Source organism: Lagopus muta, chromosome 8 (assembly GCF_023343835.1).
Source record: "Lagopus muta isolate bLagMut1 chromosome 8, bLagMut1 primary, whole genome shotgun sequence".
NCBI classification, from domain to species: domain Eukaryota; kingdom Metazoa; phylum Chordata; class Aves; order Galliformes; family Phasianidae; genus Lagopus; species Lagopus muta.
The window spans coordinates 31,532,916-31,554,318 of record NC_064440.1 but is presented as its reverse complement, the minus strand read 5'-3'; the positions used below and the strand labels follow the sequence as shown (position 1 = coordinate 31,554,318).

General features: G+C 41.3%; 1 protein-coding gene and 1 long non-coding RNA gene across 10 annotated transcripts in view; one reads left to right on the top strand and one right to left on the bottom strand.

Annotated features, from left to right (window-relative positions):
* Positions 1-11,751, top strand: part of LOC125697034 (uncharacterized) — a 65,681-nt gene extending 53,930 nt beyond the window's left edge. The window contains exon 4 of the long non-coding RNA XR_007378652.1: positions 10,965-11,751. This is a non-coding gene — a long non-coding RNA (uncharacterized LOC125697034). The remainder of the gene's footprint in view (positions 1-10,964) is intronic.
* NCKAP1 (NCK associated protein 1) overlaps positions 7,967-21,403 on the bottom strand; it is a 66,605-nt gene continuing 53,168 nt past the window's right edge. For all 9 annotated transcript variants that reach the window (XM_048953575.1, XM_048953574.1, XM_048953576.1 and 6 more), the window contains 7 exons: positions 20,714-20,796; positions 20,220-20,300; positions 16,785-16,878; positions 15,457-15,573; positions 11,758-11,867; positions 9,583-9,672; positions 7,967-9,012 (listed from right to left, as the gene is read on the bottom strand). In XM_048953575.1, coding sequence (XP_048809532.1) covers positions 8,896-9,012; positions 9,583-9,672; positions 11,758-11,867; positions 15,457-15,573; positions 16,785-16,878; positions 20,220-20,300; positions 20,714-20,796 — 692 coding nt within the window. In that variant the 3' untranslated portion in view covers positions 7,967-8,895. The remainder of the gene's footprint in view (positions 9,013-9,582; positions 9,673-11,757; positions 11,868-15,456; positions 15,574-16,784; positions 16,879-20,219; positions 20,301-20,713; positions 20,797-21,403) is intronic.

Genomic DNA, 21,403 nt, shown 5'->3' with positions numbered 1-21,403 from the left:
CTTCCTCTTCTCCTGTTAAGAAGGAACATACTGCTCTGCAGCTTGCACCAAGCACTATGTCACACCTCTCTGGTGACAACAATGTGCTCCCTCATCATGGGTAGCAGAGATACATCCTGAAAATGGGTCCATCTAACAGGAGCAGCCCTGTTACTACCACACGAGCTCAGTGTGGTGTACAATCAACACCAACTTAGTGATGAAAACATGCCCGGGGGTTCCTGGTGAGCTTTGACAGGAGTGCAGACCCGTAACGTTAAGGAATAATAATAATACAGCAGTAATATCACACTAAGTCATTTCCTAGAACAAAACAGTCTGCAGGTGAGGATTTGCTCCTGGAGAAGTTCATATGCCGAAGAAGGACAAAGTTTGTTATTGCTACGGCATCCCGCCAGAACCCTGGTAATCCAGCAGAGCACAAAGCACATCTCAAGGCCAAGCTGCCCTCAGTACACTTGTATAAACCCTCTAAAAAAAGTGAAAACAATAAATCAGTGGAATTGCCAAAGCAGGAAGATGAATTTCAGCTGGCAGAGGTTTGATAACAGAGTTGCTAGCACAGCTAACTCCATTTGGGTATGTCCACGTAATGGCACATGGAGTGCTGCAGAGGACACGGAGAGGGACTAACATCTTTGTCGGTGCACCAGAAGGGGCAGAGTAAGGAACTGCTCCCAGGCTACGAGGATTAATCTGTTCAGTCATTCATCTTACTTTCCACAGTGCCTATTTTTTCCCCTCTGATTCTTTTTCTCCCACGAGAGTCAGAAAAACAAGAGGAATAAGAAGCAAAAGCAGCAGCTTCCCAGCAATAGGAAATGGCGTAGGCTCAGCTGTGAGCACTGGGTGATGCTGAATCCTCTGCCACAGCACTGCTCACACGGTCCCCAGGCCCTACAGCAGCCTGGGAGCAGCAGACAAGGTGCTGAGGGCCTGGGTCCTCGTGGGTATGAAGCACACAGGTTGTTTCAGGCCATGCTCCTGCACATGGCAGCTAAAAAAGGAACACACCCCAACCTGCATTTGTTCAGAAAAACAGCTGAGAATACTTCTTCAGAGCAGGTTTTCACTTTCCTGAGACTTTCCATAGCAATCTCAGGGTTCTTACTGTTTAATTTACTTAAATACACTGCCCTGGGGAAAAACAAAACAAAACAAAAACAAACCACCCAAAAACCACCATGCCCCAAACCCTACAATACTTCTTCCATGGCTGTTACTAAAACCATAAAGTCATTGACTTCCACAGTCATAAAAATGGGATTTATTGTACATTTCCTGCTCCAGCCTGGCTCTTGTTACAGCTCCCTCAGGTAGACAAAGCACAGGGGGACTATTAACTTACATTAATAATCTCTGAGTGGATGGCTTGGAAGTGGAAAGGAAGAAGAAAAGGTTCTTTAAATGCAGTTTCTTTCAGACTTGCAACTTTTCAGGCTGTTTTTGTGAGACAGCTCATTGTTAACTATCCTGTGCCCTCAGGACATGCATGCATACTAGAGACAAATTTTTCACATCATGTTTGCTCACATTACCTGTCTGGTTGCAATCTCAGCAAAAAGCTGCTGTTCGCACCCTGTATGATTGGCACAATCAATAGCACAGGTAGGGAAATACGCTGGTTAACCTGCAAACGCCCAGAACCATCTGACACACATGGTGTCAGAGACAAATGATGCCAACCACAGCTTTAGTTCATACCACTGACGATGCTCAGCCTACAGAAATAACCACGTTAACCACAGCAAAACCATCTGCCTCTGACGTCTCACTCTGCAGGGTGAACCTGTTGGCTGCTTGGGACTCTCTCTCCCAGCTTGTGGGCTGTGTGGGGGCTCGCAGCTCCTTGCTGATGGGGTTTCCTACATGCAGTGCTCACTTCCCAGCAGGATGCTGGAAGTTGCACTTGCTTCGCCACAGAACACTGCAGCCAGGTGCACTGCAAGCAGTGGGCCTGACAGAGCATCCGGCCACTTTGTGACCGAAAGTGCAGGAAAATAAGCCAAAATGTTCTTACAATTAAGAAATGTCACAAAACCCTATTTTTCAGAGGCATCAGAACTGAGGTTAAACAGGACCTTTGTTCCCAGCCCCACAAACATGCCCCTCAGATAACAGCACTCTGGACTACTGCATTTGCCTAAGTATTTGCAGGATCAATTTGCATTGCAGAAAACATTAAGAAAAGAGCAGAAGGAGCTGAACTGAACACACACCCAAAGCACAGCTGGTTGGGCTGCACTTGGGCTCATAGGCCAAAGATTAGGAAAGTTTCTCTATTTCTTTTTTTTTTTCCAAATTGCTGTTCAAGTACTTAAGCATATGAGGTAGCCACCGTCTCACATCATGCACAGATGTGCAACTTCTGTATCCGTTGATGTTTTTGCTCTATTTCGCAGCACATGGCTGTGTGCTGTTACAATGGACGTGCTGATAATGAAGAACGCAGCCTCTCCTCCCGCTGCAGCCGTCCATGGACACAAGGCACTTAACCCTTCTGGAGCTACAGCCACCTCCAGACAGAGCAGCTCAGGCAGAAACTGCAAAGCTCTATAAAACTCTGCACGTTTTGCACAATTTCTATTCTGGCCTCTATAGAAATAAGCTGAGCTGCCTTGCTACAGTGCCATAAGCACTCTGAATTTCATTTTGTTAAATTCACTGCTGGGGATTTATAGGCTCTCCGGTCACACTGCCCAAAGCCTGCCCCTGCTCGCACAGATTTATGAGCCGCGCACAGCAGCATTAAGTACCAAATCACACCCACACCTAAAAATAAACCCTGCAAACACAGCTCAGCTGTATGGGGAGCGCCCCGTGCTGCCAGGTGCTAACATGGGCTCACCGCTGATTTCAGGGGGAGCCGATGGGGTTGGATGCGCCCTGGGATCAAGTGTTTCCTATATATAGCAGCCCAAAGGGTGTCTGTGTTTTACTCACGTTTTTAGCAGCTACCAGTGGGATCACAAGGGGCTGTCATGAAGCCTCAGCAGTTTTAGGGAAAAAACAAACCCGTGCTTTTCCCCAAAAGCTTTCGCCAATGCGAGTTTGGGACCTTTGTGGGTTTCTGATCATCCTTCTTAATCCCACAACTGCTGGGGAGTTACGCCTGCAAAGTTAGCAGAGCACTCATTTCCTTCTAGTTCCCTGATAGTATTCAGATAAAGACAGAAATGGGAAACACTGGGATGACAGCACTGACAACTAAAACATTTTAAAGCTGCTTTACTTGTCCACTCAGTGAAGGTCCATCACAGAAACCTCCCAACAAGATTTTTTTTCAGGCTGTTTGTCACACATTTTTAGACTGCTCCTACAAGAACGTTGCTTTTTCTCTCCTGGAAGCCACAGGTTTACCAAAACTGGAAACACTGATTTTTTTTTTTTTAGCATACATGCAAATATTTGGCAATTTAAAAGGACAGGGATACATTTAACGAAGGTTTTGTGACTTAGAAAAGCCTTGCAGGCTTTATTTGCTCACTGAGGGCCAATTGCATCTACGATGACTATTAGCTGGGCACATGCTGGAATCATTAGAATACATGCTCAGAAAAATACCACAGGGTTCTTTATTGCTGGTCTTCCTTCAGCAGAAGACAGCAGTGGTTTTGTCTGCTTTGCATCTCAGCTCCAGTGCTGCTGGAGGCTATCCACCCTCTCACTGCTCTATCCCAGTCAGCTCAGACAGACAATACAAGGCTCCCAGGAGGTTATCACTGCCTTAATGTTACTTTGTTCCCCTTCGGGGGCTCACTAAACACTGATCAGCTCATCGACTTAAAAGATGAGGTTCCTGTCCCTCAATATTATGCCAGAGGCTCCATCCGTACTCTTCCCATCACCACCACTTAGCTGCAAAATAACAAGATCACTATGCAGCTCCTTTGCCGCTTGTATCTTCTGCATCACTGGGAATTCGAGAAGCTCTGGGGTGATGCCGACAGGAAATAATCCTTCCTGAAAGGCACCTGAGGCCCAGGCTACATGCCACCCAACCACCACCACAGGAGTGTGCCATGCCCACCTCCAGCAGCTGGAGCGATGCTGGAGAGCTCAGGAACTTTGACTCCTCACCTTGCCTGTAATGAGCCAGCAAACCAGTGTTACAGGCTAGAATCCAAGCACGTTCGAGTCTGATCATTATGGTCTCCCTCTCAACTTCTATCAGATAACAGCTCACAAGTACCATCTCTGCATTCAAACAAAAAGCCCATAGGAGAATAGTAGGGCGATTATTCTCTGCATGAAGTTATTTTTAAAGCAAGTGTCACAGGCTCGGTCCATTCTAAAAGCTGCTGCTTTGCCTTCTGAAGGGTTTTGCTATCCAAGACAATAAACCTTTGTGCTTACCTCATCTCAATGTAGCACTGTTGCTAAACATCACTCCTGCTGTCTTCCATCTCAAAGACATAAATGGAACTAACAGCACTGAGCCTCTATGGCTCCACTGTAACAAAGAGAGATGATCCCTTCCAGTTTTGCTGACCTGGTCCTTCTTCACATCATACAAAGACGTCTCAATGTTTTACATGCAATTTACAAATGATTCTATACCTACATGAATTTGCTGCTTTGCTTGTGGAGTGCAACACAGATGTCTCTGTGGAGGTTTGAAATCCAACCGTGGGGGCTGTGAGATACAATCTGGAATTAATTCTTGGTAAGTACCAGATGCAGAACTCAGTTATGAAATGGACTCAGACTCCCAACTGTCCCCAGCTCTAAGCACTGCGCTCACAGCTTTCCTTTCCCATTCTACCTCCCTTTTCACATCATGAGATACATTCACAGTGCTTTCTCTAAGTTTCATTCTTTCCTCTTTGTGGCGGCTGTCCATGCAATGTTACTGTTGCATCCCTGCTACTGAAGATATTCTAGTTTGATATTTACAAGTAATAGAGCTCTCTGCGTATCTGCCCATTAAGTCCACTTAAATTTAGCCAAACACAAAGGCCCTACAGTGACTGCATTAGAGAGGAGGGTAAGGAGGAAGAAGCAGAAGTTTACTGCCTTCATCGTCTGGTCAGAACTTCAAGCAATCATAACCAATACCCTAAGCTATATTGCTAACTGGATTTACTAGCTTTAGGCTTTTAAATGCTGTAGTGGATTTGCAAGTCTTATCTTTACACATGGGTGTCAGTACACGTTTTGTTATTCAAGTGCAGAACAATTTTAACTCCATTTATTCAACAGAAGGAAATACACAAATCCCCCCGCTGTGTATGAGGCTCAACATATGCTTTTGATCCAGAATTTAATACAAGCATTTCCAATTAAGAAGTTATGCAAGATGCACTGACACCATAGCCAGTCAATGGGTCATTTTAACCTAATAGCACTAGGAACAGCATGACTAATAGCTAATTAGGGATGGGTTTGGACATAGGCCTGGGTGCTGGTGGTACATTTTGTTATGTGTCAGTGATAATGTTTACAGACGATAGAACACAACAAAAAATAGCAAAAGCACTTAGGGAGCGTTTGTGTTCCACCAAAAAACATTTGCCATCTCCAGGGAAAACTCAGTAAGTATAAAAAAAATGACTCAGACTTTTACTTCAAGGAAAAAAAAAAAAAAGAACTTAAGAACTCCTCAAAATTGGTTGTTTGACAATCCTGAAAATAGCTGCTCTGATCCACAAAACCAACCACATGTGGATAGCTGCCACTTCAGCTACCTCACTTTGCACATGCCACATCTGTGGTTTGAGATTCACCAAAGGCACCAAAACAAACAGTTTCCCTATCTTCTTTCAATCCCTGATTTACCGGCCATGTTTAGTAATGAATACATCTACAACATTCTCTATAGAACTTAGCACACGATGGAGTTAAGTTCTGAAGCTTGTATCTAAAATGAAGTAATAGATTACTGATTTAACGGAATAATTTGGTACACCTGTAAGCCTCATTTAGAGTTTGCTTCAGCTCAACAGATTCACTGAAGACTATAGCCAAACTAATGTTGGAACAACTGTACTTAGAGAATTGGTAGTAGTTCTCAGCAAGTCACCGAGCACCTTTGCTTGAGCCTGTGCTGCATCTGATGGACCAGGGAAGCTTTTGGCAAAAACAGAATTTAGCAGCAAGGGCTATTTATGTATTTGTGGTCAGGAATTCTTGAATCTGGAATAAATCATCTATTAAGTCCTATGACAAGTCCCTGATGGAGCTGAATAAAGCTGCTATCTTTCCTCCGAACACTGACCTCCCCTCAACATTTTCTGAGGTTCTCCAGTACATCAACAATGATACGTTGTGAATATTAGTGTCATTATCAATTCCTCTTCCTTTCTATAAAAGGAACTGCTACAGACAAAAAGTTTTAACAGCAGTCATTTACTTCAATTATTATTATTATTTTGTTTTTTTACACAAAAAGTAGCTTTCTGGGCAGTCACAGGACACTATCCTTTCACACTGTCCAGCATGGAGAACTCTCTCCCCCCACAACCAAGGAACCTGCTCCACAGGGGCTCCATATGGCACCAGCTCAGCTGTCCCTGCTTGACGTTTCAGGAATCAGAAGCACTTATGCCAACACCACCTGAGGTGACTCAACATACACAGCATCACATGAGCTTACAAAGCCGTGGAGGACACAGTGCTGCTGGCTGCAGAGGAAGCATTCCTCCTCTGCCTTCTTCCCTGCAATCTCGGTTCAACAGACATATTGCTGCCTGTGTGCATGGACACCAGTTGTCTCGAGGCCTGTGGCCAACGCGTTCTGCCCTCAATAAGCAGGTTCTGCAGTGTCTCAGCTAAAACTGGAAATAGGAGCAATACAGTAGGAACAAAACAAGAACCCCTGCCCCTAGAAGGCAACAAACCTCACACATCTTCAAAACCCAAAGGGCTCGTGGCTGAGTCCAAATCTCCCTTCCCAAATTTCCTCTGCTTCCAGTTTTGTTCTGAGCTTGCTCTGAGCCTCTGCAAGAAGGACACGCAGAGACATCTCAGGCATCTGACTGTCCAGAGTGGTTTCTTCGCAGAGATGCTGCCCTTGTTGTCCATTACTCATTTTCTAGGATTACTTCAGTAAAAGCTCACACTGTGGAAAGCTGACAGGGATCATGATAAACGGCCAATCACAATTTCTTTCAACTTAAGATGGAAGACAAAAAAAGGTTATTTCGTAAACCACATCTAACTTGAATTTTTCACAAATGAATCCTGAAAGTAATTTTTTCCACAAAAGACTAAGTTACAATCCAAGCCTTAATTAGTAGTAAGATATGTGAACGTATCTGGTTTTAAATAATACATAATTACACTCTCAGGTCTCACATGTGACCTGACTTCTTCATGAACAACGTTGGGTGTTACACTACTAAACCACCAGCTTAAGAACCGTTCTGTAGTTCTAACACGAAAAGCAACATTAGGAGAAATACAGATGTACTGGAATAAAATTGTCCTAAGGAAGTAATGCAGCATTTTTTTTCCCCTCTAGACATAGGAAGCTATTGTAAAGGAGCACAAAACAGCTCTTTCATAATAAAAAAAGTTACCAGTGTGTGCAGAAGCTGCATGGAGAACAAGAGCTTCATACAACGTCCAGAGCACCACATCTCTTTCCACGCTGAAGTTTACAGAGCACAACCATCTGGTCAGCTTTCAGGCAAAGTGAGCCAATGCTCTCCTGCATGCCAACGAGCACCACTGATAAAAGGAGGCTCATTACACACCTGTCTCAGTGATGTCTTACGTTACGGTTCTCCTGTTCCACAGTTATTTCAAGTTTTACATTCTAACTTCTCCCTACTGACACAACCAGCACCACCACACACTGTACAAATGCTTTTCTCGTTTTACTATCTCAAAGAAAGATCTGAAGACTCACGGCACTAAGCTGACACTTTTTATACTGGCTTCAATTCTTTCTTCCACTTTTCACAAGAATCTTTGTCACATCAGCCAAAAGGTGGATGATGGAAGGAAATCTTCACATAAAAGCTCTAAGGATTGAAATTTAATGAACTCCGAGATGTAAATCAATGCACCACGGCACATTTTAAGATTAAAATACTAGGATAACATTTATATTAAAAATAATTCACCTACAGATAGTACAGTCTAGTGTTTATTGTATGTTATGGAAGGTACACTTGAATTTCAAAGTTTTAAAACATATAAAAAGTGGTTAAGGGCTAACATTTTATCAACAAGTGATAAATGTGTAAGAATGTTTATTATACAGCAGGGTACAATGGTAGTGTTAATGCCAACAGGGCACCACAGAAGTTAGTTTAAAAAAAAATTCCCACTATGCTTTATACAAACAACACCACTTGCTGTTGTTTAAGAGTACTGGGAAAGGATCGCTGTCTGGAGGATAACATTTTTAATGTTAGATGGTGTCATAGTACATAGATTGGTGAATGTTTCAAAATAAAACTAGAAATGCTGTAATTACTTCACAGAAATGCACATCCAATATTTGTTTTCAATAAGAACAATAGGTACAAGATTATAACTCTCCCTATATGAAATAATTTACACACAGATGAAAGCTACACTAAAATAATCACTAAATACATTTCTCTTCTGGGAAATAAACAAGCAATTTCTGTTCTGCGTGATCAATATCAAAAACATATAGCAGAAGTAGTATATTTCTTAACGTAACTGATGCTCTAAAATTAAAAACAAAAGGAAGAAAGGAGAAAAAAAGATTTTCCATGAATGTGCAACCTAAAATCAACCAAGCCGATATTGTAGTACAACCATATTAAGAAACCACTGATCAGAAATACAACTTGATGGAAAAAGTTTATAATCCACAAAACTGTTCATCAGGCCATAAAGTAAAATAGCTCCACAGTTGACAGGTAAAACTGAGGCCACATAGACGCGTGCTATGTCTTATCTGCAGGAAGTAGATACTTAGGCAGAGGATGTGACACTTTGTTTGTAGACAGCATGGTACGCGTTTCTCAGCAAGACGTAAGGGAAACAAGACTCCAGGAGGTCCATCGTCAGGAACGGGGACTCCTGCACAATCTGACAAAGAGCAGAAACGTGAGGTTGTGCACGACACCTTCTACCACTTGTTGCTCATACCCTGTCCCATGTAGGTATCTCTGCTCTGCACTACGCCACCACCACCGCTTCTCACAGCACAAAGGATTGTCATGAGGTTAGGGAGACACAGGAAAGATAAAAGTTGCTATAATTTCAGTGCCTCTCTAAACCAGTCACGTAGCTTTCATACGTCTACGTATAACGTCATACAGCATTCCTTTCATTTTCAAAACAGACACTGCAATAAAGGAAGAAAGTCTGAACAACGATTATCTCCTCTCACATTCTGAACGGCACTTCTTTGATGTAAATTGTCTTAATATTGTACAACAAAGCAAATTGTCTGAACAAAACAATACCACATACAATGGCAACAAATGACGATGTGCTGAGGGAATCAAAGAAATACGTTACTGACATGAGAGTATGATTAAGAATGACATAAAAAGTTATTCACCCTGGCTGAGGAACTACATCACCAGAGGTGTGAACAACACGATGTCGATCCTATTCCTTTAGTTTAGTTACCAATAAACAGACAAAGCTTACCATGTCCAGTAGTAGGTAAACAGACTCCCTGTTCCTTGTAGTAGTTTTGTCCGTCTCCTGGCCGATCTTCAGTAGACTAGATGATGCAAGCTACGTGAAATGAATATTTCAAAGTGATAAAGAAATAAAGGCACAGATCAGCTTCTTCTCTTTCACTCAACACTTCTGAAGACATCAATTTCTGAACATTTCTGAAGACATCAACAGCCCACTCAGTAGCGACAGCATTGAACTTGCAACTACAAAGCAGCACTGATGGTTGCTAGCTGGGCTTTGCTCTCAGGGAGACATTTTTGTTTACATCTAGCAGTTTTTAATAAGCAGTACGTGCTATTTTAGTCAGAAAGCCGTTTCATTTATTGTGAAGAACTTCTGCTCATCAAAGCAGATAAAAGTAGGTAAGTAGACTGTAAGTTGACACTAAGTTGACAAGTCTACAAAAGTCCATGGGAGCTCCCTTGGGATCAAGATCTCACTGCCTTGGTCTCTCCCAATAGGCATATAAACTTACTGCATTACAATTTACAGTTTTCACCCGTTGATATTTTACCCATTTTGCTGTACAAGAAAATGACTTCCAAAACTATGTATTTAGTTTAAGAAATGTCATCGTAACTGTGAATTTATTATATCAGACTATAAGCAACCTTCCATTACTAGTTTTAAAAGATAGCCTAAAAAATAAATATCCCAGAAACTTACAGGTATACACAGGTACACATGATGACAGAGCACAATAAAATACTTGATGTGCAGATGAGTGTGTAGCCCGTGTTTTCATACCTCACAGAAATACAAAAAATCCAAACCAAGAGCAACCCCAACAAGACGATCCACCTCTTTCCAGCTGTCAGGTGTACAAACTATTGTGCACTCCCATCAAGGAACAGCAGTATAATTAAGCGACATTTACCACAAAGGGATTTTAATTTAAAATACTAACTTTAAAAAAATCTCAGTGTTCCTCTTGAAACACTTTCTGCAAATTAATTTGTAATGTAAAGTGAACGTGCACACTTGAAAAGAATGTTCACACATACTCATCAGTATTAAATAACCCAGTGAGTTTTTTCCGTCTTTAATTAACTATGACAGGAAAGCAGATCATCTCTAGCAGCATATTTTCTCCTCAGGAGATGCTTCCCTTCAGACTGACAGTAAGTGACAAATAAAAGGTGCCATAAAAGACAGATTAGCAAAACATCTGAACCATCAAGTCACAGTCTGCACAGTAAAAGCAGTGGTCTGAAATCAGTTCATAAACACTGCAAAAATGCAAACCTCATACCACAAGTGTTTTTGTCACATGAAACTAAACTGGTTTCCTTCACTTGTCAAACGTACGCAACTTGACGCAACCATCTCTCTTTCATCTCTTACAGCCAGCAGTTGCATTAGACAAGGTCAACGGCTAAAGGCTTTCTCAGTTTAACAAAAAGCAATGAGCTTCCAGAAGGAAAAGAGTCTCTAAGGATGAGGAAAAAGCCACAACGACTGCTTCTGTGGACTTAGCCTCACAGAAACTGACCATTACCCAACCCTTCTAACTGAGGAAGGTAAGAAGCTGGGCGTGCGTGTTTTTTCATTTCACAGATAAGCATGAGAAAGGAAGAATCACTCAAATTAGTATCCTTTTAAGGAAAAAAATGAAGTCATTTTAACCTTTAGTTTCCCTTTAAGTAGTCGGAAATCAAGAGCCATTAAAAAAAAAAGATAAACTCTATTTCTACTTCAGAAGCATGCCAAAAAGAATTTAAAACACATCTTTAGGACCTAAAGGCTTCTGACTTCTTTTGAAGCATCAGTGGGGATTCCAGCAACTTTGATCTTCAGTCTACTCTAACGCATAAAAACATCTCTCCCCAAATACCCTTGCATTGTGCAGCTATCTGACAGCTCCTATGCAAGGAGAGCAGGCACGTCAAAAGAGCCATTCACTCACAGTGCCATTCCTACAGTACCTTTCCTGAAAAGGTAAAATCATTTAAGAGTCCAGTACGTCAAGGGAAAAGTTTGCAGACAGAGTTATGACTTCATGTGCATTACGTGTCTTTTTCCAGTCACAGACTGTACAAGAGTTTTTTCTGTACAAGAGATGATAGGTGCTAAAATTCTAATTAATACACAGAGGATTATATTGCAAAAAGCTAGTTTTAGAAGTTAAATCATACATACAGCCAAAAATTCTTTTAGGCGGTCTTCGATGCTTCCCTTGTGGATGGTAAATAAAGCTGCAGCAATCTGGTTGATAGCTTTTGCCAAGCAATGAATGTTGTTGCAATGCCCTGAACAAAAACATAGACAAATTACCTCAGTGCTGTGATTGAAAATGATAGTGTTTTGGAAAACATTATCAAAGAGTAACCATGGTCATCACAACCAAAGAGCAAGTTTCAGCATCTTAAACAACAGCAAAGTGCTCTTTCACACCAACTTGGTATCATCAGAGCAACCAGAACTACAGATCTCCCTCCAAATGCTGTGCTCTACTATAAAATCTGATGGTATCACCACTTGACAAAATAGTCTGTATAAGAAAAGACTTGGTCAGCCTAACTGACTGTTTTCCTCCTCTTTTTGTACATGAACAGATGAGCAGGCTTGGACGGTATCTGTAGGACCAAGAGATCTGTAGGACCTCAAGAACACAAGTAGTGAATTTCTGATGGCTGTAACTGTCTTGCCAAAATTTACCTAGGCTTCGGGGGACTGGAAGGTGATTGGATGACACCAGTTTTCAAAAAGGCTATAGATGAAAAACAGGAACTGCTCATCAGCAAGCCTGCTATTTCTTTGGGCAACTTAGTCCAGGCCAGCATATTAGAACAAAATGAATAGAGACCTAAATAAATACCTTGGGAAACTGCTAACCTATGGAAAGGAAGGGGTCTTTGAAGGAGTTACCAAGTATGGATGCTTGCAAACAATGCTGACAGGTTACACCCATTTTCCAACCATTGCTGATAACTGAGCTCGTTTTATTTTTTTTTCCTTACAAGATGACATCTGAGCAGTGAGGTCAGCTCAACTCCATCACTTTGTACGAGAAAAAATTAATTCTTCCAAACCACACACATATTGCTGTATTCATTTACCATGGTTTTCACTTGGCACTTTATGTGCAGCCTACTCAGTGTCACAGTATCTATCTGCAGCTCTTCATGCCACCAGAAATTCACTGAATTTGAAATCTGCTACCTGGTCCTTCACCACTTTTCCAGAAGCCTATGAACGTGCTGATCAGTAGGTCATAGAATCATAAATCTCCACCAGCAGGTCCTCACCCCAGCCAGTCATGAGCTACTGCTGCTGTTCTTTTTTTTATTACTATTAAAAACTGCTGCATAAATATGCTAATCCAAAAGGAAATAAATAGATAGCTGCTTCCTGTCAGCATCAGTCAAGAATGTCTGCTCTGCTCAGTGCTGCCCATTTAAATTTATGCTTGTTTCTCAAATGACTTGATTTCTCTGTCAAAGTCTCAGCAAGGGGAATTCAACCAAGAAGCTGCAGCCTTCCAACACGTGGCAGGTTTCACGCTTTCAGGACAGGCCTGGTCTCTGTAGCCTGCTTTTCTAGTCTAGTCTCTAGACACAAACTAGCGCTCTGTTCTGGAATTTGGGACAAATTTCTTGCCAGATTAGAAAGCTGAAACTCCTTCAAAACTGTGACCTGTTGATGGTAAAATTCAGGGTTTAGCCAGGGAATTTACTTCATAAAAAGCAGCATTTATTAAGTTCTCATTCTGGAAATAGCATCTATATCCAGTGTCTCAAGTCAGATGTTCTACAGTAAGGGGCAGAACAGAGGAAAGTAATACACAGCTAAAGCAGAACCAACAAGGTCTATTCTGTTTGTTATTTTTGTACAGTGAACTTATTTTATATATTCCTTTTGCCAGACTATTTTCCTCTTATTTAAAGAGAGTCCACACAGTAAAGAGTCATGTAATACAGAGACCGCATCATAACATCAGTAGCAACTCCTAATACAGGCTTATTTGACTTCTAGATGCAATTCCTCTCCAGTCACAGTTTTATGAGATCTTATTAACTTAAGAAACCACTTATGAAAGAGGCTTTGTGTGACTTCAGGTTAAGAGTTACTGAATTTAATGATAGAAACTGGAATATGTTGGCTGCATCACATAAAACAGACAGAAGATAATCCTTGTCTACTGTTTCAGACTGCCAGCAGCCTGAGGACAGAGACGAACCTTGGAAGAGAGGGGAGCTTGGGGGAAGCAAACTGCACGAGCTCCAACCTGCTACAGAAAATCTGGGAGCAGCAACATCTCCCTTGCCTGACTTCGGCTCATAGGAAGAAGTTTCCAGAGGGGTAGGTGCATCTCATAGACATGCCTTATTAATTAATAAGCAAATATAGTCACCATTGAAAACCTGTGCTACAGTCCCTGTGGCAAGTAGTGTACATTTTGAGACCGCAGCAGGTAAGAGGCTATTGAAGGACAAAAATGGTGTCAGAAAGTGCCTCCAGTTTATCTCTTCTTATGAAACTACAAAAATAAATACTTAAGAGAAGTGGCCTTGAACACATATAAGCAAGTTCACTTGGATGACATCAGAGACCCAGCCTAACTGCCCTCCCACAAAAAAGTGCCTCTGCCCGCCCCCACCAATCATTTCATAGTCCTTCATACTCTTCAACATATTCTGAGTTTCTCATTCAGCCATCATGACTGAAAAAACAGAGCGGTAGAAACAGAGCGCAGATAACACAGAACAACCCTGTGGGATACAAATTGTTCTCACTGTTCATCAGAACAAGCTGTTAGCCTCAAATACTTGACCTTTCAAATCAGTGTTCAAGTTCTACTCATTACATCAGAGATTTACCCAACGTTTTCACAACAGGCAAAGAGCTACACAATCTGTTTAAAATTACAGTTAACAAACCCCCATCTTCTAAAATTGAAGATGTTTCCCTATCAAGATGGATAACTCAAACAGGTAAGTACAAAATTATTAACCTCATTTAAAACAGCAATCTTGGAAATGGAAGATCTTAGGAAAAAGGGATTTGCATACCACACACTCACTAAGTGACACAGACTACCAGAATTTTTGGTCTTTTCTTGGTACTGTAAAGGTTCAGAAGTCACGTTAGACACTGTGCAAGTTACATCTGACCTGATTAAAAACAAAGCAACTTAGAAAATAGAAAAATAATCTCTCTCTGTAGCTGGTAAATGCATGCAGAATAAACAGTCCTTTATGCAAGCTATACAACATAATGGAAATAGCTTGAACAGCTGAAAGGTGACTCTTGTGTGTATTGGAACAGTTCTCTCAGTCATTCTTTTTCAACTTCATTTTGTCTGAAAGAACCTTTTTTTTTTTGGCGGATTACAAGCAAAGAATTTCCTTGAGGCAAAGTACTCTCTCTAAGCTGAGCTATTCTGTATGTTACAGTTCTGTTCACAGCTCATACCTTCCGGATTCCATCTTCAAAAGTTTATGGTGAGATGAATAGCACGTTAAGAACAGAAAAGCTACTATGTATGAGCAGCACAAAGGCCAATAAAGCCATTACTAAAACATCTATACACTGTGCCCTAATTAACACAGAATATGCTCTCTACCAATTTCACACACTAGTACGAGACTGCCCCCTCCAGCAAATGAACTGCTCTCCAAGTCTCAAGCAAAAGATTCCTCCATTGGAGGAATGTCAGGGGAGTTAAGTGAACGCTTTACAAAGTAACTCTCAGAAAACCTTTTCTTGATCTTTACTGGATTTCCAACTTTTGTTCACTAAGAAACAGCAGTTTCTTATTCACAGCACATCTATTAAAAACACTCCCAGGGCTGTTACAAAGTAAGCATTCAGGACAAACGTTTTGCTGACGTTTACCTTCAATGGCAGGGCTATACTGAGACATCACATTACTAGCCAAAGTCGGCAAGGAGACTGCCACGAAGACCATGAGAAGGCAAGCAATTTTGTATTCTTCTTCCGGACTAATGTTTTCTGAAAACAAAAATAAGCCTTTTAGTAACAGATCACAGCCAGTCATGAAAACATGCAGAAATTCCCTGCCCTGTTCACAAAGCTTCAACACTTCATAGCTGCACCTCAACAGGAACTATTGAAAATGCCATCACAGATACTGGCTGTCTTTCTAATCAACAACTATGTGTATCAACACAAGTACATATAAACAAATCCACATTTGTATTTTATGAATACAAATATATTGTGCTTGACGCATCTAAGCTTTAATACTGAACTGCCTCTTGAAACTATCTTTTCTCTTGCCAAATAGCTAGCATTAAAGCAAGAAAAAAGGAACAGGTTAACATCTACAACAGTTACAGTCTGATTGTAACTTCAACTATCTGTTACACACGGGTAAAAAAAGGCATAAAATGCTCAGTAAGGAATCACAGAACGGCTTCGGTTTGAAGGGACCTCAAGGATCATCAAGTTCCAACCCCCCACCCCAGGCAAGGCTGCCAACCACTAGATCCTGTACTATATTAGGTTGCCAGGCCCCCATCCAACCTGGTCTTGAACACTTCCAGGGACAGGAAGACTTAAGACTGTCAGAAAGCCCTTAAGAAACTTAATTCATACCTTCCAAACTGCCAGGGTAAACAAAACTGAAAAGCTTCAGCAGTGGTGCATTAAAGTGCCACGAAGTGCTACACACGTGAGGGCTTCGCTATGTTTGGTCTCTATGTTTCCCCTTGTAAAGGGCATGTTAGCATCTGTACTACAAATCAGTAACAGTGCTGTGAAATTCATCAAATGCGTTCAGCTGGCATTTCAGCTTCTACTGTCTGAATTAATTACACAGATTTGTTACAGATCTGTGCAACAGAACTGATCCCATCTACAGCTGTTCACAACAGAATCCTATTTCCAATGTCCTTAAAGTACAGCAGTTTTTAACCATCAGCCATTAGACTGCCTCAGCATCTACCCATTATTCTTTCCCAAGTCAAGAGAACAATTTTTACGCAGTTGAAAAGATTCTCAAGATGCTCATCAGTGTATTCTGGGCAGTCTGCACAAAGCATTTGCATTCTTCAGGCAATTTATGAAGTTCAAAGGAATACAAAGGATCCAAGATATGTAAGCCTTCCACCAGCACTTAAAATGGACCCATGCCTTGGGGGGGACTTAGTTATTTGCAAACCATTCTTTTCCATTACATTTTTAAAATAGTAAATTCTTGCCTGATTTTTGGGAGGACAACGCTACAACCAGGGCAGGATCAATCTCACAAGGCAATCCAGCAGCTGACGACAGTTCATATACATTCATTGCCACCTGAGGATCAGAAGAAAGGCAATTACAAGGGAACTGAATGCTTTTGTGTAAACTTGATGAAGCACAGTCATGCTGACAAGTTTAAAATGTTTATATTAGTTTGAGTCATTAAGGGAGACTTTGGAGATTTGGCTGAAACTAGATAAAGAACGTCTAGATTTTACTCTCTCTTTTTTTTCTCCACCTCTGACTTGCTCTGAGCAGAGCGGTCAGTACTTCGCGCGCTCAGTTATCGTTTCTTTCTCTCAAGCCAAACAAAGCTTGTATACTTTTCTAGGTGACCTCCAAAGCAAACATCCTGACTTCCAATTTGCCATTTCTGCCTCTTCATTCTGTTCAAAAAGAAAAACCTAACACATGGTCTCCACCAGAGACAACCAGCATCCACAAATACTGCACTTCTAGACAAAAGCCACCAGTCACAAGCTAACAAAGTAGCAGAGAAAGGCAAGCATCTTCCAATATACAAGTTTGATACAGAACCAGTGTCCAGTGATTTCAGATGCCAAGAACTACACTGTAAGTGATCCCAACGCTTGGAGGAGCTAAGAATGCCTTTCAATCTAGTCCATTTTCAAGCCTGGCTCAGGCTACATTTCATACTGTTGCCTATGTAATCCTGTATTCCTCTCTTCCCCTAATTCACACGTGGAATTAAACACTTGAAGGTGTAATTCAAATGAATCTCTCCAAAGGGAGACTTGTCCCAAAGGAGCCTGTGGAAATGCTGCTGATGTGCCTTGTACACAACTGCTCTCTCAAACTCCCACCGAGCCAGCCGGCTGCAGAAGGCGGTACTGTGCTTACCACCTTACTTAGGGGGTCCAGCTCAGCTACCTGAAGGCAAACCCCGATACAGGAAGGACACGACTTGGTCTGCAGAGTGCTTTGCCGTCAGCAGAGGCACGACAGCTTGAGTACAGAGCTGCATTCAGGGAATTACAGAGATGGGAGCTGGTTCACAACAAAACAGCCTACTATTAGCACAGGATCAAGTGTAAGCCTGACTCTAATAGCAGATACTGCAATACCTTGACACTAAAAATAAAGGCAAAACAAATAATCATTCTCTTCATTCTATCACTCTTCCCAAATTTTAAGTTTTAAATCATATTTCACATCAAGTATATGTTTCATTAACAAATTAAAGCTATTTCCTACAGCAAGTTCAATACACAGAATGTTATTGTATCTTAGAATATGCAATTTTCTCATCTATTGTACAGAGACTCGGAAATTCGGTACACAAGACTGGGGAGAAAGTTCAAACAAGGAACTGCTGACTGTCTACAGGGCTTAATTGTTAGCAGGCTCCTAGCTCTGGCCACAGCAACAAGCTGTTTTCAAGACAAAGCTCTGGCAAAGTTCTGGGGTAGTACGTGCCAGAGTTCCCAGTATTCCCAGAAGGCACTACAGGAAGGACTACACAGGTTTGGCTCCTTCTGCACTCACAGTCCTCCAACATCACCCTTGCAAACTCATGCTGACTTCTTAAACAAGACTAGACATCAGCAGCCCACACCACCAAGACGCAACATCTCAGCTTGACACCGAGCAAACAGCAGCACAGACTGCACCACAGCCCTCGTGTTATTTCACACACTTGGAGCTAGAAGAAAGGTACACAAAATAGGTACCTCATGAGAACCACGAGGGAAGTATAGAGGGCACCGGAAAAGGCCAGCAGCCAGTACAAAAAGCAGGGGCAACAAGCTGGTGCTATGTGGTGTATGACCTGGCAAACAGTCCTCAGTATGGTTTCATTTAGTAGAAGACATCTCTTCTGCCACTCTATTATTCCAGTGACTGCAAATTACTGCAGGGACTTTAAAAACAGAAGCAGCAAACACTGTGCTTTGTCATGTCTACTGACACAAATGGGTTAGTGATATCCCTATGGATCCATTTAGATGTTCAAGATGATCTAAAATAATCAGCTTTAAAAAGCCAATGGTAAAAGACTGTCCTCAAGGATTTGTTACTGTTGCAGCCTTTATTCCATCCAATTTCTCAGCAGTGCTTTGACAGCAGAGGTCATAAGCTGCCTAACTGAAAAGATCAGGCACAAGCCAGCAAGGCTGACTCCTCATCTTTTCCACAAGCTGATTCTTCAAACTCAGTAATGGAACATGACTCGGTGATCAACCATTTTCCTTGCACCCACAGGTGAGAATTTCTCTCTAAAAAGGTAAAAGGCTTTTCTTGCTAAGAGCTAAGGCAACTCGCATCATTTTAACATAATAATTGTAAGCCAACATCCTTGAAATCTATTTTCCACAGCATTTCTGTGGTGGAACAAATTTCAGAGTTTCCTGGACCTCAAACACTTACAAACAGTTTATCAGCATCAGAAGTTTCAGAAGGCATGTGCGATTTCAGTACGTGCATTTGTCACACAACCTCAGACAGTTTCAGACAGGCTGCTGAACTGTGTTTTCTGAACTGGTGATGTTTGCCTTAGAGGCAAACTTCTGACTGTTCTGTAATATACTTCTTAAAAAGGAGAAGGATTTTTAAAATTATTTTTCCATCAAACATGTAAGCTTTCTTGCAGCAAGAATCAACGGCAAAATACAGCCTTTAAGTTCAGGAATAACAACATATTGCAGCCCTCCAAAACCCAAGCAGCACAAGAGCAGCTTTCAAAAAGTTATTTCCACGTGTGTGAATGAAGAGCTGTGCAACATACAGGCACCATACATTTTCTGTACCAGCACAGTACTATTAAGGAACCTGCAAGCCTTCAGAGGCTCCAAGTTAGAACAAATGATTAAAAAAATAAATAAATAAACATTCAGGTTGCAGCTACTGTGCATCTGGGGCCAGAAGCCATGTGATGCACTGCCAAGGGGTTCTGAATGAAAATACACTACCATCCAGAAGTGAGGCTTCTAACTCATGGCACCAATTCTTCTCAGACATGTCCAAAATGAGGTGTGGTAGAACCTTCTGCTCAGGACAAAAATCAGGCTTGTAGACATCACAAGCACACGATCTTTTAAACACTCAGTTACACAAGTTGCAACTGCACATACTATGAAGCAAAGCAGCACTCTCCCCTTTACTGCTTAGTCATATTTTAGCACTTGATGAACCTCTTTCTTTACTTCTCGCCATGAAAGTTCTCAGATGTAAAAACAGGTAGGAAGAGACTCGTGTACTTCCATCGGTCTCTTTTCCCCCAGAGCATAACAAGGCTGCAGAAGGGTAATTACTCAGCTCTTTGGAAAAAAACACTGCACTTGGGTTTCAACATTTTTCATAAGAATGAAAGTCTTGCCCCTTGCATATTTTCAGTAAGCTCCAAAAATGACTCTATTACCCTTCGGGCCTCACATTACCTTCATGTCAGTCTCTCTTGGAATGTGATCTTTGAAGTCCTCAATGGAACTTACAAGGAAAGGAATGTGGTAGGATAAGACCTAAGAAACACAAACACAAAATGAGGACAAAACACTCCCGAAGCTCACCGTCAGTTAGACAACACCATTATTTTACTGCATTTACTTTTTCTTGACTGACTCATTTTCAGTATATTAATTACTTTATGGACTTCAGAACTAAAGCCCAATAAAATCAAGCTGTCAGTTAAGAAACTGAAAGCAGGCTTGAAAACATACTAAGAGCACCAGGAAACATGCAACTACAAACAGATGGCTTTAGTGCAATATTTCTCTAAGCAGCACTCAAGTACTTCTTCCCTAGAACCTGCAGTTCAAGGTTCAGTTATAATTATTTTCACCACATGTAAACCTTTTCAAAACTCTGTCTGAATTCCTTCTTATTCTATTCAATTTAATAAAGGCTATTGAGAAAACATTCAGTTATTTCTTACATCTCTAAGTGCCTCCTGTGCCAGAGACCGGAAAGACAAGATGACGCCGATAATTGTCATTCTCTTCAAAACACTGTCAACAGCTGAAGAGGAACGAGAACAACAGTAAACAAAAACCTACTCAAGTTTACGAGCTCAATTCAATAGGAAATATGAAATAAAAAAATAAAACCAATGAGAAAGAAAAAATCAAAACGCTGCAAATAGCACGATATTGAAACATCGGCATTTCAGAGCCAAAATAAACATGAGCTTAAGCAGGTTTTTATATCTGATTTGATGACAAGATTTCCTGAAGACATCCCCTGTAAGCCATTCCACAAATGAAGTCTGTTACACACAGATAGTGGTATTCAATGCTAACACTAGAGCTGTGTTTTCTTGAGGCCAAAACATATCACTGTAACAATTAATTGTAAAAAATAACTGCTAATTACATTGTAGAAATCCTTTCAAATAACATAACAACGCAAAGGCATCAGAAAGATACCTATCAAGAAAATAGTGCTTCCTATTTACATCTATGCATTCACTCCAAGTATTATTGTCACAGATGGACGTTATCAGCCCTGATGAAAAAACGTTGCTACAAGCTCATCACATAGCACCTATGCTGAGATCCCATTTTGTCTGTGGCAGAGAGGGACCAGAGTACTTTGAAAAGGTCCATCAGCTTATGAGTTCACACAT